Source organism: Dipodomys merriami, unplaced genomic scaffold (genome assembly GCF_024711535.1).
Source record: "Dipodomys merriami isolate MVZ:Mamm:240054 unplaced genomic scaffold, mDipMer1.0.p SCAF_137, whole genome shotgun sequence".
Taxonomy (NCBI): Eukaryota; Metazoa; Chordata; class Mammalia; order Rodentia; family Heteromyidae; genus Dipodomys; species Dipodomys merriami.
In genome coordinates, this window is record NW_027202682.1 from 311,472 (window position 1) to 337,824 (window position 26,353).

Consider the following 26,353-nt stretch of genomic DNA (forward strand, 5'->3'; position numbering starts at 1 on the left):
TGTATTTTCTTCATTTATAAAAACCTTTCCCCTACCTCTCCCACCCAATACTGGGGTTTGAGCTAAGGACCTTGAACTTTTGCTTAGCTTGGTTGCTCATTTGAGTCTTCTACTTGAGCCACACCTGTAGCTCAGCTTTTTGCTAATTTTTTTTCTTTTGCGGTTGGGTGTAGGGCTTGAACTCAGGGCCTGGGTGATGTCCCTGAGCTTTTTCACTTAAGGATAGTGCTCTACCACTTTGAGCCACAGCTCTACTTCTGGTTTTCTGGTGGTTGATTGGAGGTAAGAGTCTTATGGATTTTTATGCCCAGGCTGGCTTTGATTCATAATCCTCATATCTCAGCCTCCTGAGTAGCTAGGATTAAAGGTGTGAGACACCAGCACCAACCTTGGTGCCTTAATTTTTTTTGGTCCGTTGTTGGGCTTGAACTCAGGGCCTAAGCACTGACCTTGAGCTCTTTTGTTCAAGGCTAGCACTCTACCACTTTGAGCCACAGCCCCACTTCTGGTTTTTGAGTGATTAATTGGAGATAAGAGTCTCTCAGGGGGGCTGGGAAGGTGGCTCAGTGGTAGAGTGCTTGCCTTGCATGCATAAGGCCCTGGGTTCGATTCCTCAGCACCACATAAACAAAAAGAAAAAAGCCGGAAGTGGCACTGTGGCTCAAGTGGTAGAGCACTAGCCTTGAGCTGAAGGACAGCGCCCAGGCCCACAGTTCAGACCCCACGACCAGACCCCCCCCCCAAAAAAAAAAAAAAAAGAGTCTCTCAGGGACTTTTCTTCCCTCAGCTGACTTTTCTGCCTAGTCTGACTTCAAACTGCAGTCCTCAGATCTCAGCCTCTTAAGTGGCTAGAATTACAGGTGTGAGCCCCCCACAGTACCTTAATTTCTAAGCCACCTTTAAGGAGCCAGTCGTGGGGCTTGAGCTCAGGACCTGGGCACTGTCTCTGAGCTTCTTTTGCTCAAAGGTACTATGCTACCACTGAGACACAGCACTACTTCTGGCTTTTTCTGTGTATGTGGTGCTGAGGAATCGAACCCAGGCCTTCATGCGTGCTAGGCAAGCACTCTACCATACCACTAAGCCACCTTCCCAGCCAAGAACCTTTTCTATTGAACCTTTTCTATAAAACAACAAGAAACTTGAAGCCGGGCGCTGGTGGCTCATGCCTGTAATCCTAGCTACTCAGGAGGCTGAGATCTGAGGATCTCGGTTCAAAGCCAGCCCGGGCAGGAGAGACCGTGAGACTCCTATCTCCAATAAACCACCAGAAAACTGGAAGTGGCACTGTAGCTCAAGTGGTAGAGCGCTCGCCTTGAGCTGAAGAGCTGAGGGACAGTGCCCAGGCCCAGAGTTCAAGACCCACGACCAACAAAAACAACAACAACAAAAAAAAACAACAAGAAACTTGAAAAATAAATGCACATTTAAAAAATAACACAGGGAAGCCGGGTGCCAGTGGCTCATGCCTGTAATCCTAGCTACTCAGGAGGCTGAGATCTGAGGATCATGGTTCAAAGCCAGCCCGAGAGGAAAGTCCGAGAAACTCTTCTCTCCAATAAACCACCAGAAAACTGGAAGTGTTGTAGCTCAAGTGGTAGAGCATTAGCCTTGAGCTGAAGAGCTCAGGGACAGCGCCCAAGCCCAGAGTTCAAGCCCCACGACTGACAAAAGAAAAGAAAAGCTGAGCATGAGGCCCTGAGTTCAAGTCTCAGTATAGACAGATAAAGGATAAAATAAAAATCCCATCTAATGTTATGAGTTTTTTTCAAGTCCTAGCTTTCAGTTTAAGATGAAACAAGAGTTGTGCGAAGTATACTAGTACCTTCTTGTAATATTAGCTTAGTTCTAGACCAGCCTGGATCAGTATAGTAAGACTAAGTCTCAAAAACAAAAAGCAGCCGGGCACTGGTGGCTCACGCCTGTAATCCTAGCTACTCAGGAGGCTGAGATCTGAGGATCGCGGTTCAAAGCCAGCCCGGGCAGGAGAGACCGTGAGACTCCTATCTCCAATAAATCACCAGAAAACCAGAAGTGGCGCTGTAGCTCAAGTGGTAGAGCGCTCGCCTTGAGCTGAAGAGCTGAGGGACAGCGCCCATGCCCAGAGTTCAAGCCCCACGACCGACAAAAAAACAAAAAAAACAAAAAGCAAAACAACCCAAACTAAAACCACAACAAATGCTAACACTCACATATTAAAAAAACTAATAGCCACTAAAATCATGTTGTACAAGTTGGTATACTGGTGTTCCTATGTTGACAACATATTATCTTAAACTACATTAAAACTAAGTTCAACAAGGCACCAGTATTTCATGCCTGTAATCCTAGCTACTCAGGAGGCTGAGATCTAAGGATTGTGGTTCAAAGCCAGCCCAGGTAGGAAAGACTTTTATCTCCAATTAACCACCAGAAAATGAGAAGTCGCGCTGTGGTTCAAAGTGGTAGAGTGCTAGCCTTGAGCAAAAAAGCACAGGACAGTGCCCAGGCCCTGAGTTCAAACCCCAGGACCAACAAAAATCAAAACAAAAACTAACTATAGCTCTGCTGCCTCTCTGCTGAGCTGCTGGCACAAAGGATGTAGCAGTAAGCCACCAGAGATCCTCACGGAGGCTCTGTCCAGAAGAGGGCAAGTAAACCTGACCCCTTTGCCATCAAGATGAGGGAGGGTTTGTGGCTTTAGCTAAGTATCACTATCCCACAGTATTGTGAAATTTATGTAATCACTTAATCTCAATGAACAATTTTTTTTTTTTTTTGCCAGTTATGGGGCCTGAACTCTGGGCCTGGGCGCTGTCCCTCAGCTCTTCAGCTCAAGGCTAGCGCTCTGTCACTTGAGCCACAGCGCCACTTCTGGCTTTTTCTGCTTATGTGGTGCTGAGCAATCGAACCCAGGGCCTCATGCATGCAAGGCAAGCGCTCTACCACTGAGCCGCCTTCCCAGCCCGTCAATGAATAAATTTTTTAAGAGAAGATGAGAGGAAACACAGGGGTCTGAGGTTAGCATGGCTCAGGGCACTGAGATGGTATTTCTAGAAGCTCAGCTCCTGCTCCCTGTGGCTCAGAGTCCTCCTACTCAACGGCAGCTTCTTGCTGGGGCAGGTTCCCCTTCACTCTCTAGGCAAGAACGTTTGGCTGGAGTTTCTTTTTCTTTTTAAATTTAATTTTACTGTAAAGATGCTGTACAGAGGGGTTACAGTTACATGAGTAAGGCAATGAGCACATTTCTTGTTGAGTGTTGTTACCCCTCCTTTGTTTTTCTCCTACTATCCCTTCCCTCCCTCCACTCTCCCCCTGGCTAAAGTTTGCACTGTGTGAGCCATCTGCTGCCCTTAGGTGAAAAGCATCAATGCACTATGTTGAAAATGAACTTTGCGTGAGAATGGGAGGGAAAACTGGGAGCGTGAGTGACACTCCCTGACTTAATGTAACTTACCCTCTGTACCTCGCCTTCATAAAAACAATAAGAAATCAAAAGATTAAAAAAGCCCATGCAGGGCTGGGAAGGTGGCTCAGTGGTAGAGTGCTTGCCTTGCATGCCTGAGGTCCTCAGCATCACGTAAGCAGAAAAAGCAGGAAGTGGTGCTGTGGCTCAAGTGGTAGAGCTAGCCTTGAGCTGAATTACTGATGGACAATGCCCAGGCCCAGAGTTAAGGCCCCACAACCCACCAAAGAAAAAAAAAAAAAACCACCCATGTAGTGTGTGTTTTTCCCCTTGGGAAGACTTTGGTAACATGTTTTTATTGTACATTACAGGTAAAGGACTTAACCCAGTATTTGGATCCAAGTGGGCTTGGTGTGATCACTTTCGAGGACTTCCACCAAGGGATCATGGCCATCACAAACGGAGGTCAGCACCCTGTGCGTCTCTCGCTGTGTTCCTACCTCTCCCTTCTGCGGCTGCCCCATAGACTCCCACCCTCCTTCAGGCCCTGTCAAGTGTGTTTTTGTTGTTGTTGGGTTTTTTTTTTTTTATTAATTATTCCACTCAAAGGTAATACTCAACCAATTGAGCCACAGCCCCATTTCTACTTTTTTTTTTTGTCTTTTTTGTGGTCATGGGGCCTGAACTCTGCGCCTGGGTGCTGTCCCTCAGCTCTTCACCTCAAAGCTTGCTCTCTACCCCGTGAGCCACAGTGTCATTTCTGGTTTTCTGGTAGTTAGTTGCAGATAAGAGTCTCAGACTTTCCTGCCTAGGCTGGCTTTGAACTGTGATCCCCAGATCTCAGCCTCCTGAGTAGCTAGGATTACAGGCGTGAGCCGCTGGCACCTGGCCCAGTTCCTGTTTTTATAAAGTGTTGTAGCTTCATCTATGTACTGCACGTTTAGTGAGGTCAGACTAAGTCCCAGATCTGAGGGGGGCACTGACTGCTCTGGGCCTCCAGCCTCCGCCTGGGTGAAGGACTGCCGTGGGCCTCCAGCCTCCGCCTGGGTGAAGGACTGCCCTGGGCCTCCAGCCTCCGCCTGGGTGAAGGACTGCCCTGGGCCTCCAGCCTCCGCCTGGGTGAAGGACTGCCCTGGGCCTCCAGCCTCCGCCTGGGTGAAGGACTGCTCTGGGCCTCCAGCCTCCGCCTGGGTGAAGGACTGCTCTGGGCCTCCAGCCTCCGCCTGGGTGAAGGACTGCTCTGGGCCTCCTTGTGGCAACTAGCTCACTGACATATTTCCCCCTCCCCAATTAGTAAAGGTACTTTACTTTCCTCTTGTTTGAGGTTGATTTAATCTAACTTTTGCGCGCGCGCGCGCGTGTGTGTGTGTGTGTGTGTGTGTACGCGCACGCGCGCACATACAAGCACTGGAGCTTGACCTCAAAGCCTGAGTGTTGTCCCTGAACTTGTTTGCCCAAGACTATCGCTCTACAACTTGAGCCACATCTCCACTTGTAGACTTTTGGTGGTTAATTAGAGATAAGAGTCACACAGATACTGTGTACTGGGCGACTCACACCTGTCATCCTAGCTACTCTGGAGGCTGAGATCTGAGAATCATGGTTCAAAGCCAGCCCGGACAGGAAAGTCCATGAGACTCTTATCTGCAATTAACCACTAGAAAACCGGAACTAGAGTGGTAGCTCAAAGTGGTAGAGCGCTAATCTTGAGTGAAAGAGCTGGAACAGTACCCAAGCCCTGAGTTCAAGCCCCATAACCAATGCTCTCTACCCCCCCCCAAAAAAAAAAAAATTCTGCTCATTCTGGCTTTGAACCATGATCCTCAGATCTCAGCCTCCTGAGTTGCTAGGATTAGACATGAGCCACTGGTACCTGACTTGCATTCTTTGTGGTTAGTATTTCCACTCTTATTTAATTAAGAATAAAACATTCTCGGGGCTGGGAAGGTGGCTCAGTGGTAGAGCGCTTGCCTTGCATGCATGAGTCCCTGGGTTCGATTCCTCAGCACCACATAAGCAAAAAGAAAAAAAGCCGAAAGTGGCGCACTGTGGCTCAAGTGGTAGAGTACTAGCCTTGAGCTGAAGAGCTGAGGGACAGCGCCCAGGCCCAGAGTTCAGGCCCCACGACCGGACCCCCAAAAAAAAGAAGAAAAAAAAAAGAATAAAACATTCTCAGCAAGTCCCAGAGTTAGTTTGGATCCAGTTTTAGTGTTCTTTTTTTTTTTTTTTTTGTCCAGGGGCTTGAACTCAGGGCCTGTTCCTGAGCATCTTTTGCTCAAGGCTAACACACCACATCTAGCTTTTTCAGTGTATGTGGTACTGAGGAATCAAACCCAGGGCTTCATGCATTCCAGGAAAGCACTCTACCACTGAGCCACGTTCCCAGCCCCCCTGCTGGGATTCAGAGAGTGAGACTGTGCTTCTTTAGCAGCAAGAGCATCTCAGGTCTGTGTCTCTGCCTGATGCCATGTTGAGGGGTGCAAGAGCATCATAGGAGACACCGTCTCCTTCCGTTGAGCAGACCTGTGTGCTTGAAGGATGGTCTGCTGGTGGATCAAAGAAAGGGAGGGGCCCTGGGCATGGGGACTGAGAGGGGTCCAGCCTGGACAGCGGGCGGTCTGCCCCTCCTGCAGGACCCCTGGGTAGCAGGTCTGTGATGATGAGAACTAGTGGAGGTGGCTACGGCTGAGACCTGTGGGCGCTGTCAGTAGGGGTCTGTGCAAGCTCTGGGGAGAGACCAAGAAGAGCCAATCCCTGCCCCTGGGGGCGGGCCTTCTAGTGGGAGACCGACTATAGACAGTGAGATAGGGGTTGGGGGAGGGCGGAGAAGTGGTAGTGTTCTGGTGTGTGTGGGGACAGCGGGGGTCAGAAGATCGATGTGTGGGTAGACAAGACACAGTGGATCTGATGGCACCGTGAGAGGATTTGGCCTATGGGAGCACAGGTCTGTGAATCAAGCCCAGCAGAGTGCTCGTGGGGTGACTGTGTAATGGGGAGGACCCAACCTCAGTGCTAGCCTGCCAGGACCGTGGCTCCAGTGCTTAGCCTTCAGCAGGACCGTGGCCCGAGCCCCAGTGCTAGCCTTCACCAGGACCGTGGCTCCAGTGCTAGCCTTCATTCACCAGGACTGTGGCTCCAGTGCTAGCCTTCATTCACCAGGACCATGGCTCCAGTGCTAGCCTTCACCAGGACCATGGCTCCAGTGCTAGCCTTCACCAGGACTGTGGCCCAAGCCCCAGTGCTAGCCTTCACCAGGACCGTGGCTCCAGTGCTAGCCTTCACCAGGACCATGACTCCAGTGCTAGCCTTCAGCAGGACCGTGGCCCAAGCCCCAGTGCTAGCCTTCATTCACCAGGACTGTGGCTCCAGTGCTAGCCTTCAGCAGGACCGTGGCCCAAGCCCCAGTGCTAGCCTTCACCAGGACCGTGGCTCCAGTGCTAGCCTTCACCAGGACTGTGGCTCCAGTGCTAGCCTTCAGCAGGACTGTGGCTCCAGTGCTAGCCTTCACCAGGACCATGGCTCCAGTGCTAGCCTTCACCAGGACTGTGGCTCCAGTGCTAGCCTTCACCAGGACTGTGGCTCCAGTGCTAGCCTTCATTCACCAGGACTGTGGCTCCAGTGCTAGCCTTCATTTTCCAGGACCGTGGCTCCAGTGCTAGCCTTCACCAGGACCGTGGCTCCAGTGCTAGCCTTCACCAGGACCATGGCTCCAGTGCTAGCCTTCACCAGGACCATGGCTCCAGTGCTAGCCTTCATTCACCAGGACCATGGCTCCAGTGCTAGCCTTCACCAGGACCGTGGCTCCAGTGCTAGCCTTCATTCACCAGGACTGTGGCTCCAGTGCTAGCCTTCATTTTCCAGGACCGTGGCTCCAGTGCTAGCCTTCACCAGGACCGTGGCTCCAGTGCTAGCCTTCACCAGGACCGTGGCTCCAGTGCTAGCCTTCACCAGGACCGTGGCTCCAGTGCTAGCCTTCATTCACCAGGACTGTGGCTCCAGTGCTAGCCTTCATTCACCAGGACCGTGGCTCCAGTGCTAGCCTTCATTCACCAGGACCGTGGCTCCAGTGCTAGCCTTCATTTTCCAGGACCGTGGCTCCAGTGCTAGCCTTCAGCAGGACCATGGCTCCAGTGCTAGCCTTCAGCAGGACCATGGCTCCAGTGCTAGCCTTCAGCAGGACCATGGCTCCAGTGCTAGCCTTTATTCACCAGGACCGTGGCTCCAGTGCTAGCCTTCACCAGGACCATGGCTCCAGTGCTAGCCTTCACCAGGACCGTGGCTCCAGTGCTAGCCTTCATTCACCAGGACCGTGGCTCCAGTGCTAGCCTTCATTCACCAGGACTGTGGCTCCAGTGCTAGCCTTCACCAGGACCGTGGCTCCAGTGCTAGCCTTCATTCACCAGGACCATGGCTCCAGTGCTAGCCTTCACCAGGACTGTGGCTCCAGTGCTAGCCTTCAGCAGGACCATGGCTCCAGTGCTAGCCTTCACCAGGACCGTGGCTCCAGTGCTAGTCTTCATTCACCAGGACCGTGGCTTCAGTGCTAGCCTTCATTCACCAGGACCGTGGCTCCAGTGCTAGCCTTCACCAGGACCGTGGCTCCAGTGCTAGCCTTCATTCACCAGGACCATGGCTCCAGTGCTAGCCTTCATTCACTAGGACCGTGGCTCCAGTGCTAGCCTTCACCAGGACCATGGCTCCAGTGCTAGCCTTCGTTCACCAGGACCGTGGCTCCAGGACCATGGCTCCAGTGCTAGCCTTCACCAGGACCGTGGCTCCAGTGTTAGCCTTCACCAAGACCGTGGCATAGCCTGTGTATTCTTTTGAATAAAGTGACAATGGACCTGCTGTGGATATTGGATATTCTGCTGCTGTTGCTGAGGGCAGTGACTTTACTTTTCTGTTTTTAGAAACGATTTTTCTTTTTTTTTTGCCAGTCCTGCAGCTTGAACTCAGGGCCTGGGCACTGTCCCTGAGCTTCTTTAGCTCAAGGCTAACGCTCTACCATTTGAGCCACAGCACCACTTCCAGCTTTTTCTGTGTATGTGGTGCTGAGGAATCGAACCCAGGGCTTCATGCATGCTAGGCAAGCACTCTAGCACTGAGCCACCTTCCCAGCCTACTTTTCTGTTTTTACATTTCATTAGGAAGGAAGAGTGAAAAGTAGACTGAAAGAAAGATGATTTTGAAATTATTTCACAGCACTTAGAAGAAAGCAAAAGAAACCTTTTTCTTTCTTTCTTTTTTTTTTTCAATCCTGGGGCTTGAACTCAGGGCCTGGACTCTGTCCCTGAGTTTTTTTCTGCTCGAGGCTAGAACTCTACCATTTGAGCTACAGTGGCACTGAGCTTTTTTCTGTGTATGTGGTACTGTGGAATGGAACCCAGGGCCTCATGCATGCCAGGCAAGCGCTCTACCACTGAGCCACCTTCCAGGCCCCAGCTTTTTTTTTTTTTTTTTTTTTGTGCCAGTCCTGTGGCTTGAACTCAGGGCCTGGGCACTTGCTGCCCATGAGTTTTTTTGTCAAGGCTAACATTCTAACTTGAGCCTCAGCTCCACTTTGAGCTTTTTGGTGGTTAATTGGAGATAAGAGTTTCAAGGGTGCTGAGGGTGATTTTGGGCTGCAAACATCAGTTCTCAGGCTCCTGAGTGGCTAGGATTATAGGTGTGAGCCACTGGCGCCCGGCCTGAGCTACATTTGCACTGGGTTTTCTTTTAGGTCTTCCCTGCAGTGTGCCATTGTAACTGCAAGCAGCCTGTCTTCCGTGTCAGACTTCGTTGGCATTAGGGAGTGGCATAGTAAGAAGCATGAAGTCTTGACCCAGTTTCCAGAAAAGTGCAAAGAGATTTTTTTCTGTCATAGTCATGGGTCCTATTTCAGGAATAGGATGAAGCAGAGCTGTTCCAAATAGGCCATGGCTGTAGCTCACAGAGCTGAGGTACTCCTGAACTCCGAAAGGACAAGATAAATGCACAAAAAATTCCATTTAATGGAAAATTGTTACAGTTCTTACAGAGAAGACTGATAAAAGATTCATGCTTAGCTCCTGTCAGGAATGTGAACATACCAGGTACGTTCATGTCTTCTCTCTGAGTGCCATATGGAGCAGAGCTGTTCGTTTGTTACCTACTTTCACAGTCTGAGTAGACATCCACATGTCAATATGCTTGACTGCGTTTTAAAAGTTTCAGATTATTTTAGAAACACAAACATGTTAACATCTGACAGTGGAAAAACTGGTAGGACAATCTAGCCCTCTAAAAAACCGGGGCTCAGTTGACCACCCTGGGAAGAGTCTGCTTTAGGTCCAGAATCCAGTCCAAAAGATGTCTGTCCATGGTAGTGCCCAGTCTGCATTAGAAGCACTCACTCCTACGGCAGGACTGCAGTTTATGTGGAGGTGGAGTGTGGTGGCAGCCCTTCCTGATAGTCTGCACTTGAGATCCTTCACTCCAGGCCACTGTTCACATGACTCAAATGCTCTGCCACATTCCGAACACCACAGTTAGCTGTGCAAGAAACCCATGATCCTTAAAGCCACAGAGGAGAGCTATGTTGAATTATGACATGCATACATTTTTGAATTTGTGTAGCTATCAAATCATTCAGTTTAAGTTGAAAGAAGTCTAGACATCAGTCTAGGTATCTTGGTGCCCTGGGTACCCTGTGAATGCATTTCCTTGGATGTTCATTCCCACTTCCCAATGTCTTCTCTCCAGTTACCCAGGTCTGGTGGAGAAGACCTTTGGAACCTGCTGTGGCACATGACAAGACAGTATTCTCCGCATGAGGTCCAGATCACACTAGGAATCTTCTCTGGCCTCTGGTGGCCCAGCTGGAGGAAGCCAGTGATGACATTTCCAAAGTGGTTTTCCCGGGAGTTGTCTAGGGAAGGTCTCTATTTGACTTAGTCTTCAAAAGTTGCTATTCTGCAGTTTCTTGTCAAGTTAAACGCTTATCATACAACTTAGTTGTTTCATTCTTATTTACCCAAGAGAAATAAAAAGATGTCCACATAAATAGTTATATACAATTGTTCATAACAGTTTCATTCAAAACAGCATACTATAGTCAACCTAAACTTTCATAAGCAGGCAAATAAACTGGGATATGCATAAAGTAGAGTATCACTCAAAAATAAAAATGAACTAATGACCATCCAATAGCATGTATTAGCCTCTAGAGATGTGGAGCCATACACAAGAATATGTAGAAGCACAGTTATTACAAATTTGAAGCCAGGCACCCGTGGCTCACGCCTGTAATCCTCGTTACTCAGGAGATTGTGATCCAAGGATCCTGGTTGGAAACTGCCCCAGGCAGAAAAGTCCTGTGAGACTCCTGTCTCCAATGAACTACTCAAAAGCCGGAAGTGGAACTGTGCCTCAAGTGGTAGAGCACTAGCCTTGAGCACGAAGAGGCTCAGAGACAGTGCCCAGGCCCTGAGTTCAAGCACCAGGGGAAAAAACAAAAGTGTCTCAGATTTGTCTGCCTGTCCTGGCTACTACTTGTGCTTTTTTTTTGGCCAATCCTGGGATTGAACTCAGGGCTTGGGCACTGTCCCTGAATTTCTTTTGCTCAAGGCTAGCACTCTGTCCTTGAGCCACAGCACCACTTACCAGCTTTTTCTGTGTATGTGGTACTGAGGAATTGAACCCATGGCTTCATGCATGCTAGGGAAGCGCTCTACCACTGAGCCATATTTATCAGCCCCTACTTGGGCTTTTTAAATTAAGTGGCTCACATTAGATTGGTTACATTTAAGATGTTCAATAAATAACAAATTCTGTAAGTACTGTGTATTTCAAGTAATTGCATGAATAAGGGGCTGCTGGGAACAGCGTCACTTAGTTGTCACTGATGCGCCACCCTTGGTGTGTGCTGATGGCTCAGCATTATAGAGGCTGTGGAGATCGATGCCGTTCCCACTGAGGGAGATGACAGATGTTCTGGGCTTGGAGTGTTTGAGAAGTGACATCGTTATTACCCAGTCAGAATTTAGTCTGTCCATGTGAAGAGATGTTACCTTCAAGTTCAGTCTTTTCTTTGTCTGTTGTGGGGCCTGAACTCTGGGCCTGGGTGCTGTCCCTCAGCTCTTTAGTGAAAGGCTAACGCTCTACCACTTGAGCCACAGCACCACTTCCAGCTTTTTCTGCTTATGTGGTGATGAGGAATCAAACCTAGGGCCTTATGCATGCAAGGCAAGCGCTCTACCACTGAGCCACCTTCCTAATAAGCCCCCCTCCCCTTTTTTTAAAAGAAAAAGTATAATATAGTAAAAAGATGTTTGGAGGTATAGGTCAGCAATAGAATGTCTGCCTAATAAGTTTGAGACCCTGAGTTCAAACCCCCTAGTACAGCAAAAGGGAGTCTGTGCTGGGGATGTATTTTAGTGGTAGATTGCTTGCCCTGAATGTGCAAGACTATTGGTTCAATCCCCATAACTTTTTTTTTCTTCTAAGGTAGTCATAGGAAAAGGACAACTCACCTTGTTTCCTTTGCCTCAACAGCGTTGTGCAGTGTTACTTCATTCTGCACACACCTCCTCAGACATGAGTGGTTTTGCTCCTTGGCAGTCGTTTGGTGCATAGGTTCTTTTCAAATCTTGATGTTTATGTATTTAATTTTTGTGGTGCTAGAGACTGAACACAGGGCCCTGTACATGCCAAGCACGTGCTCTACCACCAAGCCACAAAATAGCAGCCTGACTTGAAAGTTTGCATGTTTTGGGATTGGATTTTATGTGCATGTGCACATGTACCAACTGATGCTGGGAGTCAGTGGCTCACGCCTGTAATCCTGGCTCCTCAGGAGGGTGAGATCGAGGATCCCAGCTTGGAGTCAGGGCAAGAAATTGTGTGATGGGCTGGGAAGGTGGCTCAGTGGTAGAGTGCTTGCCTTGCATGCCTGAGGCCCTGGGTTCGATTCTCCAGCACCACATAAGCGAAAAGAAAAAAAGCCGGAAGTGGCGCTGTGGCTCAAGTGGTAGAGCGCTAGCCTCGAGCTAAAGAGCTGAGGGACAGCGCCCAGGCCCAGAGTTCAGGCCCCATGACCAGACCCCCCCCAAAAACAAAAAACAAAACAACAACAAAAAAAAAGTCTCTGGTTTGTCTGCCTGGATTGGCTTCAAATCACAGTTCATAGATCTCAGCCTCCTGGACAGCTAGGATTATAATGGTGAGGTCACTCAGGTTAGTGACCTGTATTTGTTTGCTTGTTTGTTTGTACCAGTACTGGGGCTTGAATTCCAGGCCTAGGTGCTGTCTGAGCTCTTTTGCTCAATGCTAGTGCTCTACACTTGAGCCACAGCTCCATTTCTGTCTTTTTGTGGTTAATTGGATAAAGAGTTTCACAGATGGAAGTGGCACTGTGGCTCAAGTAGTAGAGAGCCAGCCTTGAGCACAGAGGCTCAGGGACAACACACAGGCCCTGAGTTCAAGCTTCAGAACTGGCGGGGGGTGGGGGTGGGGGGGGGATAATCTTAGCTACTCAGGAGACTGAGATCTGAGGATCGCAGTTTGAAGCCAGTCTTGGTAGAAAAGTCCTCAAGAGACTCTTATCTCCAATTAACCACACAAAAAACGAAGTGGCACTGTGGTTAAAGCAGTAGAGCGCTAGCCTTGAATGTAAAGAGGCTTAGACACCACCCAGGCCCTGAGTTCAAGCTCCACAAGTGACCCAAAAAAGTCACTTTTCCTGCCTGGGTGGTTTTGAATGGTGATCCTCAGATATCAGCCTCCTGATTAGCTAGGATTATAGGCGTAAACCACTGGCACCTGGCTTTTTTTTTTTTTTTTTTTTTGAGACGGCCCAGCTGGACACTGATGGCTCATGCTTGTAATCCTACCATAGCGGCTAGAGCTTTGGAGTTGTTAGGGTTTTCTATCTTCCTCTTTATATTTTATAATGCTCTCTAGAAGACGTGGCCTTCGAGTCTTACCCTCTGGTTTCTTCCCTTGAATTTCTTGCTCCTGTCCTGGTGTGCTCACTCCATGCCTAGAGCAACTGCCAGGCCTTCCCAGCTCCCACAACGCTTAGCTCTGAGTGTCTTCCCAGGGAGTCTCAGTTCAACCTACATCTTCATCTTCAGCCTGTCTGGACAGCTCTGGTGGCCTGCTGAACACTGGGTCTTCTCTCTGCAGATCCCGATGGCCAGCTGTACAGTGTGGAGCCTGCCCAGGACGAGTGTCCCACTGCCTGTGTGGACGAGTTTGACGACTTTGTCACCTATGAGGCAAGTGCTTCCCTCACGTCTGAACTTCGTCTTTTCCTTTCTGCTGCAATCCTGCTTCCTGAGATGCTGCAGTTGAATCCTCAAAGACAGCCTGCGGGAAGGCCCCGCACCCTCCTGCTCTGTAGGTTGCTGAGGGTCTCTGAGGTACAGGCTCTGGGCCTTGAGGTGTTTTGACTGGGATGGGCCAGTGGGTATCTGCTTCTGCTCCCCACAGGCTACTGCTCCTGGGGCCTGTCTGGGGACGGGCTCCTTGTTTTCTCGGCAGCCTTCCCTGGGGCATGTTGCGCAGAGGTTGGTGGACAGTGAGGCGCAGTGTGGTGCTGCTGCCATGGTCTGCCAGGTACGAACAGACAGAAGACTGAAGGTTCCCTTTCATGACTTTTTTTTTTTTCCTAGTCCTGGGGCTTGAACTCATGGCCTGGGAACTGTTTCTGAGCTTCTTTTGCTCAAGGCTTGAGTCTTGAGCCACAGCACTACTTCTGGCTTTTCTGTGTATGTGTTGCTGAGGAATCAAACTCAGGGCTTCATGCTTACTAGGCGAGCACTCTACCACTAGCCACATTCCCAGCCCTTTCATGAACTTCTAAACTGCTTTCTGTCTTTGGGGACATTTGACTAATACTTGCTTCCTGCTCGCAGATACAGTGGGAGTTGTCATGGTATAGCTTCTCTAATTGTGGGTCCTTGTCACCATAGTTAGGAAAAAAGTCATAGCTGAAGAAGACAGGACACTCTTTTTTTTTTTTTTTTTTTTTTTTGTCGGTCGTGGGGCTTGAACTCTGGGCCTGGGCGTTGTCCCTCAGCTCTTCAGCTCAAGGCGAGCGCTCTACCACTTGAGCTACAGCGCCACTTCCGGTTTTCTGGTGGTTTATTGGAGATAGGAGTCTCACAGTCTTTCTTGCCCGGGCTTGCTTTGAACCGCGATCCTCAGATCTCAGCCTCCTGAGTAGCTAGCATTACAGGCGTGAGCCACCAGCGCCCGGCCAAGACAGGACACTCTTAACTACACCCAGGAACCAATGATTAGATCTTTTTCTCTTTCCTGTTTTGTCGGTCATGGGGCTTGAACTCTGGGCCTGGATGCTCTCCCTCAGCTTTTCATCTCAAGGCGAGCGCTCTACCACTTGAGCCACAGCGCCACTTCTGGTTTTCTGGTGGTTAGTTGGAGATAAGAATCTCATGGACTTTTCTGCCCAGGCTGGCTTTGAACCGTGATCCTCAGGTCTCAGGCGTGAGTCACCAGTGCCTGGCAACATCTCTTTTTATGTTTGGAAAAAATATACTTCACAGTAACAATGTCGGAAGGTCATCATATACCCCATCCTACTACCTCCATGATGAGCGTTTGTATCTGTAGATGAAGGGTACCAGCCATTGACCCTGGGTGGTGGTGCTGAACATTGACTGGAATCCTCAGCTTCCTTGGAGATTCCTCTGGCTTGGGTGTGTGTATCCATGACGGCCTGAGAGAGCATGATCTCCTGCCCAGGAGGTCCCCTGCATCTGCCGTCCTGCGCCCGCCCGCGCCCCAGCCTGCAAGCCTCTGGCAGCCCCCCCCCTCCCCCCCCCCAGCCTGCAAGCCTCTGGCGCCCCCCTCCCCCCCCAGCCTGCAAGCCTCTGGCGCCCCCCTCCCCCCCCAGCCTGCAAGCCTCTGGCGCCCCCCTCCCCCCCCAGCCTGCAAGCCTCTGGCGCCCCCCTCCCCCCCAGCCTGCAAGCCGCTGGCGCCCCCCCTCCCCCCCAGCCTGCAAGCTGCTGGCAGTTGGCACCCTCCCCTCCCCCCCTCCCCCCCCAGCCTGCAAGCCGCTGGCAGTTGGCACCCTCCCCTCCCCCCCTCCCCCCCCAGCCTGCAAGCCGCTGGCAGTTGGCGCCCCCCTCCCCCCCCAGCCTGCAAGCCGCTGGCAGTTGGCGCCCTCCCCCTCCCCCCCCAGCCTGCAAGCCGCTGGCAGTTGGTGCCCTCCCCCCTCCCCCCCCCCAGCCTGCAAGCCGCTGGCAGTTGGCACCCCCCCCCTCCCCCCCCCCAGCCTGCAAGCCGCTGGCAGTTGGCGCCCTCCCCCCTCCCCCCCCCCAGCCTGCAAGCCGCTGGCAGTTGGCACCCCCCTCCCCCCTCCCCCCCCCCAGCCTGCAAGCCGCTGGCAGTTGGCACCCCCCTCCCCCCTCCCCCCCCCCAGCCTGCAAGCCGCTGGCAGTTGGCGCCCCCCTCCCCCCCAGCCTGCAAGCCGCTGGCAGTTGGCGCCCCCCTCCCCCCTCCCCCCCCCCAGCCTGCAAGCCGCTGGCAGTTGGCACCCCCCTCCCCCCTCCCCCCCCCCAGCCTGCAAGCCGCTGGCAGTTGGCGCCCCCCTCCCCCCTCCCCCCCCCCAGCCTGCAAGCCGCTGGCAGTTGGCGCCCCCCTCCCCCCCCCAGCCTGCAAGCCGCTGGCAGTTGGCACCCCCCTCCCCCCTCCCCCTCCCCAGCCTGCAAGCCGCTGGCAGTTGGTGCCCCCCCTCCCCCCCTCCCAGCCTGCAAGCCGCTGGCAGTTGGCGCCCTCCCCTCCTCCCACCCCCCAGCCTGCAAGCCGCTGGCAGTTGGCAGTCTTCTCCTGAGTTTATGGTTTGTCATTCTCACAGGATACATCCTTTCCACACTGGTTCTCTTGTTCACATGAATTTGTTTCTTCTCTGTCTTCCATTTTAAGCTTTTAGATGGTATGCTCAGGAAAGTGGAACTAGATACCCGATACTTAGAGAGAGATAGCTTTATTTAAAAAAAAAAAAAAAAGAAGAAAAGTAAAATGTTCATGCCATGTAATTTTAGGAGGTCTAGCCCTCTTATGAGTGGAGACTGTGTGTATTCCATTAAGAGGCTTTTTGGAGCCCTTTCACCAATGATCTTGAAAGAAAAATGGCCCTTTGTTGATTTTCTGAAAGTGGTTCCTGTCACACCTATGTTTTCTGGCTGGGAACGCCATTGTTTCAGCCTCGTGTTGTGGCGGCCATGTGGGTGAACAGTTACTGCTAAGCTTTATGGCTCAAAGCGAGAACTTCGTGCTTATAGCTCTTCACAGGGGTGAGTTGCTAACGGTGTCTCAGTGAGAAGGGGAAGAGTTGGGGGACTGGGTTAAAGTCTGCTGTTGACTCTCTCACAGGTGGGGAGAAGAAAGCTCACCACTTATTTAAGAATCCTGAGAGGGCTGGGAAGGTGGCTCAGTGGTAGAGTGCTTGCCTTGCATGCCTGAGGCCCTGGGTTTGATTCCTCAGCACCACATAAGCAAAAAAGAAAAAAGCCAGAAGTGGTGCTGTGGCTCAAGTGGTAGAGCAGTAGCCTTGAGCTGAAGAGCTGAGGGACAGCGCCCAGGCCCAGAGTTCAGGCCCCATGACCGGACCACCCCCCCAAAAAAAAAAAAAAAAAGAATGCTGAGATTCTGGGCAGCTGCCAAGGGGTTGGGACAGAGCCTGCTTGTCAGCATTGCTGGAAGGTAGTAGGGAAGTCACAGAATGAACAGACCAGCATAAGACAGTGTGCCTCTGCTCCTCCCACTTCTGGGGTTTGGAGAAAAGACTGATGAGAAATGTGTCTTTTGTAAAAAAATGTAATCAGAAAGATTATAAAATGTAAAACAAAGCTGCTCTGTTTAGAGCCCTCGCTGTTTATTAAGGCCAGGAAGGACACTTCCTGAACTTTGCCTCTCCTTCCCTGACCATCACCAGTGGGAGGCCTAACAGAGCATGTCTGGGAGCAAGTTAAACTTTCTCCCAGGCAGTGCTTAACCTTCAGATGGTCACATGGGTTTTACAGAAACCTCAGCGTGACCAACAAATAGGAAGGCAATGAACAGATAGGAGGTAAGGTCAGCCGGGAAAAGCCAGCACCTGGTCAGCTGGGGTGTGCGGTAAGTAGGGAGGCCGTCTCGGCGGCAGAGCGTGCTCTCCGGGGCCTTTGTGCGGTCCGGCCTGTGAGGGCGCTCCGTTGGCGTCTGAGGGTAAGAGGAGACGTGAAGGCACGCGTGCTCAGGATTGATTTCCCTGGATGAGAGGTTCGGGGACAAAAGCACCGTCATCTGGGCGGGGGAGGCCATCAGGCAGTGCTGGCCACCCCTGGATCGAGCCATGGGCCTCGCTGTCCACTGGCGATTTAATCACGCGGTCAAGGGCTCTGAATGAGTTTTGATTGACAAGTGAGTTCATCTGAATGGTGTTAATTAGTAACATTTTTACCAATTGGTAGCGTAGATTCAGCTTTTGGGCACAGCTGGGTTCTGGGTGGCTGGCAGGTATAACCTGAGGGGTAAGGCTGCTGAGTACTGTTTTTGAATTGTAATGGGTGGACGGTGGCCGAGTACCAGGCTCCAGGGTGATTTGTACCTCTCTTGAAAGAGCCTAGGAAAACAAATTTTACTGGCGCACTGGTGTTTATGTAGAATGCTGTACTCCATAGCAGGCAGCCAGACAGGCTCAGGAGAGGGCAGGCAGCATGCTGGCACTTGAGTGCATGCCGTCTTCACTGGTTGGGGCTCTCTAGCAGAGTTTCTGTCTCTGGTTGTGTCCAATAAGTTACAAGGAGTGAGCAACGTGGAGATGTGTGGTTTTGAGCAGGGGCTTTTTACTGCCCTATACTCACCAGGGAGTGTGTGAGGGCTAACAGACAAGGGTAAGTGCAAATTGTATTCACCCCAGTGAGACCTGGCAGCAGATCAGGAGAGACCATTGGCCAGCTCTTTAGAAATGAGGAGTCGAAGGTAGGACCAGCAGCTGCCTTCGGAGTCTGTCCCAGGTAGTCACGCGGCTGGGATACCCTCCCTGTTCCTTTCAGTGGGAGTTGTATAGGCACCACCTTTGCCTCTCCTGTTAGAGGAGTGTTAATCCCACCCTGAGTAGCCCTAAGCTCCAGGGCTACTTCACCCACAAGGACACTACCTTTCACACAGGTTGAGCAGGAACTTGGAGCAGACCCTAGTGTAGAGTTCCTTCCTTCTTGGGAAGAAAAGCACTCTGCTGGGCTGTGTGAGCTGTGCTTGAGGGAATGAAAAGGCTGGTTTGTTACTATAAAAGCTTGAGCTGGGAAGGTGGCTCAGTGGTAGAGCGCTTGCCTTGTATACCTGAGGCCCTGGGTTCGATTCCTCAGCACCACATAAGCAAAAAAAAAAGAAAAAGCCGGAAGTGGCGCTGTGGCTCAAGTGGTAGAGCGCTAGCCTTGAGCTGAAGCTGAGGGACAGCACCCAGAGTTCAGGCCCCACAACCGGACCCAAAAACAAAATTTAAAAAAAAAAAAAAAAGCTTGAGCTGTTGTTGGAAAGAGAGTCCATATGGCCAAGGAGAAGCAGTGGATGTCTACCATAAGTAAGGTGGTTGACAATGCTTTGGGGCTAGGGTGGTGTTTTGTTTTGTTTGTTTGTTTGTTTTTTTGCAGTCCTGGGGCTGGGGCTTGAACTCAGGACCTGGGCACTGTCCCTGAGCTCCTTTTGCTCAAGGCTAGCTCTCTACCACTTGAGCCATAGTACTACTTCCAAGTTTTTCTGTGTATGTGGTACATACACAGAGAGTCAATCCCAGGGCCTCATGCATGCTAGGCAAGCGCTCTACCACTGAGCCGCCTTTCCAGCCCAGGGTCCAAGTTTTGTTAGCCTGCTCCAAGGTCTTTGAAGAAGACCTCACTGCTCTGCTGGTGAGGGTCTAGCACTTCGGCACCGTCTGCTCCCGTTATTCTAGAATTAAGTGCTGGAAGAATCTCCATGTGGCTGTTCTGTGTACTGGGGGCAGTGTTGTTTCTTTTTGTTTTAGATTTTTTTCTTTTCTTTTGGCAGTAGTGGGTTTGGCAGTATTAGGCAGGTAGGTCCTTATACTAGTTAGACAAGTATTGTACCATCTGAGCAATGCCACCAACCATTTTATTTTTTCTGAATAATAATTTTTTTTCCCCCCTTGGGCCTGGGGCTTGAACTCTGGGCCTGGGCTCTGACCCTGAGCTTCTTTTGCTCAAGGCTAGCGCTCTTCAACTTGAGCCACAGCACCACTTCCAGCTGGTTCTGAGTAGGTTATTGGAGATAAGAGTCTCAGGGACTTTCATGCCCATGCTGGCTTTGAACCTTGTTCCTCAGATCTCAGCCTCCTGAGTAGCTAGGATTACAGACGTGAGCCAGTGGCACCCAGCTGAATATGTTTTACGTTTACACCTGTTGGGAGTAAATCACAATCTTCCTGTTTACCTTTCTCTTATGCTGGATTACAGCTGCATTCAGCTGTACCTGGAACTTTTGGTCCAGCACAATCAACCTCCCAAGTATTGAAGAGATTACTCGTGTGGGCCACTGGCATTAGCACTAGCTGTATCTTTGTGGGTTTTTTTGTTTGGTTGGTTTTTTGTTGGTGGCGGGCTTAAACTCTGGGCCTTGAGCTCTTCAGCTCAAGACAAGTGCTCTACCACTTGAACCACAGTGCCACTTCCAGTTTTCTGGTGGTTCTTTGGAGATTGCTGCTCAGGTTGGCTTTAAACCTTGATCCTCTGATCTCAGCCTCCTAAGTAGCTAGGATTACAGGCATGAGCCACTGGCCCTTGGCTTGTATCTTTGTTTTTGAAACAGGATTTTACTGCTTTTGCCCAGGCTGGCCTTGAACTCAAGATCCTCCTTTAGAGTCTATGGAGGATTTTCTTATGCCCCCGGGTGAGTTTGTAACTACAACTTTCTGGCAGCACATTTCCGTGGGAGTGTGCAGCGCGGTCAGGGTTGTTAGCAGCCTCTTCTTACATAACATTAGAAGCCCACACTGAGTCCTGTGTCCTGCTGCTGGCTTCATCCTAGCCCCACATAGATGCCTGATCTGCATGTTTTTCTTGTCTCTCTGGCTCAGTCTCCCACAAATAGACCAGAGCTGGCCCTGCCCTGGTGTGTGTCCTGGCCCATCTTACTCAGGAGAGACCGCCACCCAGGGTGAGAGATACCATTGGATCTGGACCTCTTGTGTACATTTGTTAACTTCAGATTTTTTCACATTTATATTTTATAAACAGAATATGTTCATTTGAAAGTGAAAAGCCGTGAAAGAGAGTAGTAAGATTCTCCATTTAGAGAGGGGCCCCAAAGATGGGTCCCTAGTTTCAGATTTTGAAGTAGATGCTTTCTGTGAATTAGAAATTAGTTCTTGTGAATTTTATAGATTCTAGGTAACATTTGAGCTTTCATTTGGAAATCTGAGGGACACGATCAGATACTCAGAATATTGCAGTCCATGTTGTTCCAACTTATCCTGACTTCTGACTTCTTCACGGCCGGCGGGGGTTTTCCAGTCGCATGTGTCTTGTTCCAGTGCCCTGAAAAGCACCTCCTGTGTCATCCCCTGCTTGCACGAGGGGCTCTCCTGGGAGGTTGGCATTTCTAGCTTCCTTTGTAGATGAGGCTTGAGGGTTGAGCTACATACCTTAGGTCGTATGGCTGGTGGGCCGGGTAGAGCTAGTTTCTCTTCAGCTGTGTTCCACAGGTCTGAGTCTCTTCAAATGAGTCTTGGAGGCTCAAGTGGCACAAGGTGTCCTCGTAGTCTGCCCAGCAGACCCAGAGGGCAAAGGGCACATTTCTCCTGTAAGACGTGTGACTTCTCTGAAATCTTACTTGTTTGTAAATCGTTAGCCATAGAATCTTATAAGCATGCGATATTGCCTACTTTTCCTAAATAGAAAAATGTTCTGTTCAATGATTCTTTAGATCTATAATCTGCAAACATTACTGTGTAGTCCAGAAGTGTCTGTCTATGGTGACATATTAGACCCTATGCTAGGTGCTTTGTTCTTACCTGTGAGTAAGAACAAAACGTTTGTTGGGAAGGTAGTCATTTAGCTAGTTGACAGAATTGGCTCGATAACTGACTGATTTAGTAGTTAGACCTTTATTTTGAATTTCAAAGCAATAGGCTGAATTTATAGGCTATTGTAAATTTTTTTGCTAGGATTATTTCTTTTCTTTTCTTTTTTTTCTTTTTTCTTGTCAGTTGTAGAGCTTGAACTCAGGGCCTGGGAGCTATCTTTGAGCTCTTTTGCTCAGGCTAGTACTCTATCACTTTGAGCCACAGGACCACTTCTGCTTTTCTGGTAGTTAAATGGAGATAAGAATCTCACAAGGGCTGGGAAGGTGGCTCAGTGGTAGAGCACTTGCCTTGCATGCATGAGGCCCTGGGTTCAATTCCTCAGTACCATATAAGCAAAAAGAAAAAAGCTGGAAGTGGCGCTGTGGATCAAGTGGTAGAGCCCTGCCTTGAACTCAAGACAGTGCCCAGGCCCAGAGTTCAGGCCCCACGACCGGACCCCCCAAAAAAAAAAGAATCTCAAAAGACTTTCCTGCCAAGACTGGCTTTGAACCATGATCCTCAGATCTCAGCCTCCGAAGTAGCTAGAGTGACCAGTGGGAGCTACCAGTGCCCAGTTCTGCTAGCATTATTTCTGATGTTAGGGTGCTTTCCAGTTTTTAGGCATATTTATTTAGCTGATTTTAAAAATAATTCTGTATTTATGTGTTGAGAGAGTCTCCTAGCCTGGCCTGAAACTTGCTATGTAGACTGACTTCAGAGTTGTGATTTTCAGCCTCATACCTCCTGAGTGCTGGAATTATAGGTATGTGCCACCAGGCTCAGCTCATTTTTAAAAATTTTTATTTATTTTCTTTTTTTGCTGGTCCTGGGTACTGTCTCTGAGCTTCTTTTGCTCAAGTCTAGCATTCTACCACTTCTGCCACAGTGCTACTTCCAGCTTTTTGTGAGGAGTTTATTGGAGATAAGAGTCTCACAGACTTTCCTGCCCAGGCTGGCTTGGGACTATAGTCAGATCTCAGCCTCTTGAGTATCTAGGATTACTGGCATGAGCCAGAGGCTCCTGGCTTCCACATATTTTTGTTTGGTTTTATACATGTACCTATATCATGGGGGACTGGGAAGGTGGCTCAGTAGTAGAGTGCTTGCCTTGCATGCATGAGGCCCTACGTTCCATTCCTCAGCACCACATAAGCAGAAAAGGCCAGAAGTGGCGCTCTGGCTTAAGTGGTAGGGCGCAAGCCTTGAACTGAAGAGCTAAGGGACAGCGCCCAGGCCCAGAGTTTAGACCCCACCACTGACTCCCCCTCCCCCCCAAAAAAAGGCTGAGAGTCATTGGCTCCTAGCTAATCAGGAGACTGAGATCTGAGGATTACGGTTTAAAGCCAGCCTAGGCAGGAAAGTGTGTGAGACTCATCTCCAATTAATGCCCCCCCAAAAGTAAGAAGTGGCTTTGAGCTGTGGCTCAAGTGGTAGAGCACTAGCTTTGAGCAAAAAAAAGCTCAGGAACAGTGCCCAGGCCCTGAGTTCCAGCCCCAGGACTGGCACACAAAAAAAATAATAATCATGGGATTAGGGTATAGCTCAGTCATAAAGCACCTTTGACTGTGTGGATTCAGTGCTTACAGACATCCTCACTCTCACAAAAGCTTTTGATTTATAAGCTGTTATCTCAGTTTAGAAATGTAGTTAGATGGGGCTGGGAAGGTGACTCAGTGGTAGAGCGCTTGCCTTGCATGCATGAGGCCCTGGGTTCCGATTCCTCAGCACCATATAAGCAAAAAGAAAAAAGCCGGAAGTGGCGCTGTGGCTCAAGTGGTAGAGCGCTAGCCTTGAGCTGAAGAGCTGAGGGACAGCGCCCAGGCCCAGAGTTCAGGCCCTACAACCGGACCCAAAAACAAAATAAAACAAAAAAAATAGAAATGTAGTTAGAAAAAAATAAAAACAGAGAAAAGAAGTGAAGCTGTAGCTCAGGTGGTGGCATGCTAGCCTTGTGCAGAAAGGGCAAATGGGAGTATGAGCCCTGAGCTCAAGCCCCAGTACAAGCACAAAAATTAGAAAAATAGAAAATAGAAATGTGGATAGGATCCTATTTTGATTTCCTCTTTTCCTGATGGTACTCAGGATTTGAACTGGGGGCCTTCATGCTTGCTAAGCAAGTGCTCTACCACCATAGAGCCAGTACTCGCGTCTCCGGGGGTGGACCTCTGCTGGTGCCATGCCCCTGCTGTAGTGTGGTCTTTGTGGATGACCGGACTGATTACTGGTGGTCTCTCTCAGGCCAACGAGGTGACGGACAGCGCATATATGGGCTCTGAGAGCACCTACAGCGAGTGTGAGACCTTCACAGACGAGGACACCAGCACCCTGGTACACCCTGAGCTGCAGCCTGAGGGGGACGCCGACAGCGCGGGCGGCTCCGCCGTGCCCTCGGAGTGCCTGGACACCACGGAGGAGCCGGGCCACGGGGCGCTGCTGCTGCTCCCGGGAAGGTCTGTACCCGCAGTCCTCCCCACCATGGGCATCCTGGAGGAGACCCTCTGGGGTAGTGGGTGGGATCTCGGCTACATTGTGTCTGTCTTGCTTCTTATCCCCTTGTCGAGTTGTACCTGCTACCTGCGTGCAGAACTGAACCTGCCTGCGTGGTCTCTGGACAGGCACTTCACCAAAGAAAAGCTCAAAGGCAGTGGCCCACACCTGTAATTCTAACTCCTCAGGAGGCTGAGATCTGAGGATGGAAGTTCGAAACCAGCCTGGGCAGGAAAGTCTGTGAGAGTCTTATCTCCAGGTAACCACCAACAAGCCAGAAGTGAAACTGTGGCCCAAGAGGTAGAGCACTACCCTTGAGCAAAAAAGGCTCAGGTCATGAGTGCAAGTCCCAGGACCAGCACAAAAATTTTTCCCTTTTTTTTTTTTTTTTTTTTTCTGTCGGTTGTGGAGCGTGAACTCTGGGCCTGGGCACAGTCCCCCAGCTCTTCAGCTGTAGCCCAGTGCTCTACCACTTGAGCCTCAGCCCCACTTCCGGCTTTTTCTGCTTATGTGGTGCCGGGGAATCGAACCCAGGGCCTTATGCATGCAAGGCAAGCGCTCTACCATTGAGCCACCTTCCCAGCACCACAAAAAATTTTTTTAAATAGTGCAATCAACTAGGAAAAGGCCCTCGATCTTGAGTCACCTGGAAAATGCCAGTGAGAACTAGCTGCACGGAGCTATAGGCCCTGCAGAGAGGAGGCAGGATGTGTAAGTGGTTTCTCTTCCAGCTGATCTCCCCATAGGAAACGAATACTCCTCTGGACAGCGGAAAACTCAGGTTTTAATGTTGCACCTGGGAAATGCCATTAGGTTTATAGAAGTTATAAGACCAACTTAGTCTTCTGGGTTTTGTCAACATAGTTCTTTTTTTTTTTTAGAAAGGAAAATAATGGGTTTACTTGACATTTTGGAGGACCATTACAAACCTTCCATGACCAAAGAATACCTAGTATGATTTGGAATTTGCATTAACTCTTTTCAGTCCCTAAGATTCCTTTTACAGTACAAACTGAATTAAGTTCCTGTTTCTGTTTTTACATTCAGATGGGGCTGAATAGTATTGCAAAGCAGTAAGTACTAAGCTTAGGCATTCATTCTATTTTGCATCTTTTCTCTCCTCTCTTTCTTATTCCCCTTTTTCCTCCAAATTGCTTTGTTTAAACTATATTACCTGTTGACCAGTCAACTTAGTTCTTAAAGCCAGGGCTAGCGGACATGATGCTCATGTTCATGTCTTTGTTGCACCCCATCTAGATTACCTGTTCTTGTCTAACTGCTTGCCCTGGATGGCTTTCTCCCCTGGTCTGAAGACAACAGGATCTCATTGAGAGTAGCATGCTTGCTTCTGCTTCCTCTTCCTGGCAGCTCCCAGCTCCGCTGTGGAGATGTAGAAGCAGTCACAGACCACTAGGGGCCTGGCTGGGTGTAACCAAAAACCCAGCTGTCTACAGTGCCAGATTGTGGCAGGGCTCAGCCTGCCCTGGTTTGTTGCGTTGTATTAATTACACTCTGTAAGTCTCCTTTTTACTTTGTAGTGTATTTTTTTTGGGGGGGTCCGGTCGTGGGGCCTGAACTCTGGGCCTGGGCGCTGTCCCTCAGCTCTTCAGCTCAAGGCTAGAGCTCTACCACTCCAGACACAGCACCACTTCCGACTTTTTCTTTTTGCTTATGTGGTGCTGAGGAATCGAACCCAGGGCCTCGTGCGTGCAAGATGAGCACTCTACGGCTGAGCCACCTTCCCAGCCCCTTAGTAGTGCTTTTGTATTTCATTGGGAAAATGTTTATATCTGAATCCCTTTAAAATAGTTTCAAACTCAATTCACATAACTAGTTTTTCTGTGTGATATTATATAGAGGCTATTTTTTCCCAGATGGATGTCTAACAGACTTGTTCTTGTGTTTGCGTGTCTGTGGGTCATGGTGGGTGTGTGTGTCCGTGGGTCATGGTGGGTGTGTGAGTGTCTGTGGGTCCTGGTGAGTGTGTGTGGGTGTCTGTGGGTCATGGTGGGTGTGTGGGAGTGTCTGTGGGTCATGGTGGGTATGGGGGTGTCTGTGGGTCATGGTGGGTGTGGGGGGGTGTCTGTGGGTCATGGTGGGTGGAGGTGTCTGTGGGTCATGGTGGGTGTGGGGGTGTCTGTGGGTCATGGTGGGTGTGGGGGTGTCCGTGGGTCATGGTGGTGTGTGGAGGTGTCTGTGGGTCATGATGGGTGTGGGGGGGTGTCCGTGGGTCATGGTGAGTGTAGGGGTGTTTGTGGGTCGTGGTGGGTGTGAGGGTGTCTGTGGGTCATGGTGGGTGTGGGGGTGTCTGTGGGTCATGGTGGGTGTATGAGGGTGTCTGTGGGTCATGGTGGGTGTATGAGGGTGTCTGTGGGTCATGGTGGTGTGTGAGGGTGTCTGTGGGTCATGGTGGTGTGTGAGGGTGTCTGTGGGTCATG

General features: G+C 50.2%; 1 protein-coding gene across 5 annotated transcripts in view; it reads left to right on the top strand.

The window, feature by feature from the left end:
* Positions 1 to 26,353, top strand: part of LOC138825342 (rab11 family-interacting protein 3) — a 61,374-nt gene that overhangs the window by 11,140 nt on the left and 23,881 nt on the right. For 4 of the 5 annotated variants that reach the window (XM_070019761.1, XM_070019762.1, XM_070019759.1 and 1 more), the window contains exons 2-4: positions 3,757 to 3,850; positions 13,529 to 13,620; positions 23,667 to 23,878. In XM_070019761.1, coding sequence (XP_069875862.1) covers positions 3,757 to 3,850; positions 13,529 to 13,620; positions 23,667 to 23,878 — 398 coding nt within the window. Of the gene's footprint in view, positions 1 to 3,756; positions 3,851 to 13,528; positions 13,621 to 17,380; positions 17,439 to 23,666; positions 23,879 to 26,353 lie in introns of those variants that run through there. The other variant, XM_070019760.1, reaches the window with a different exon arrangement.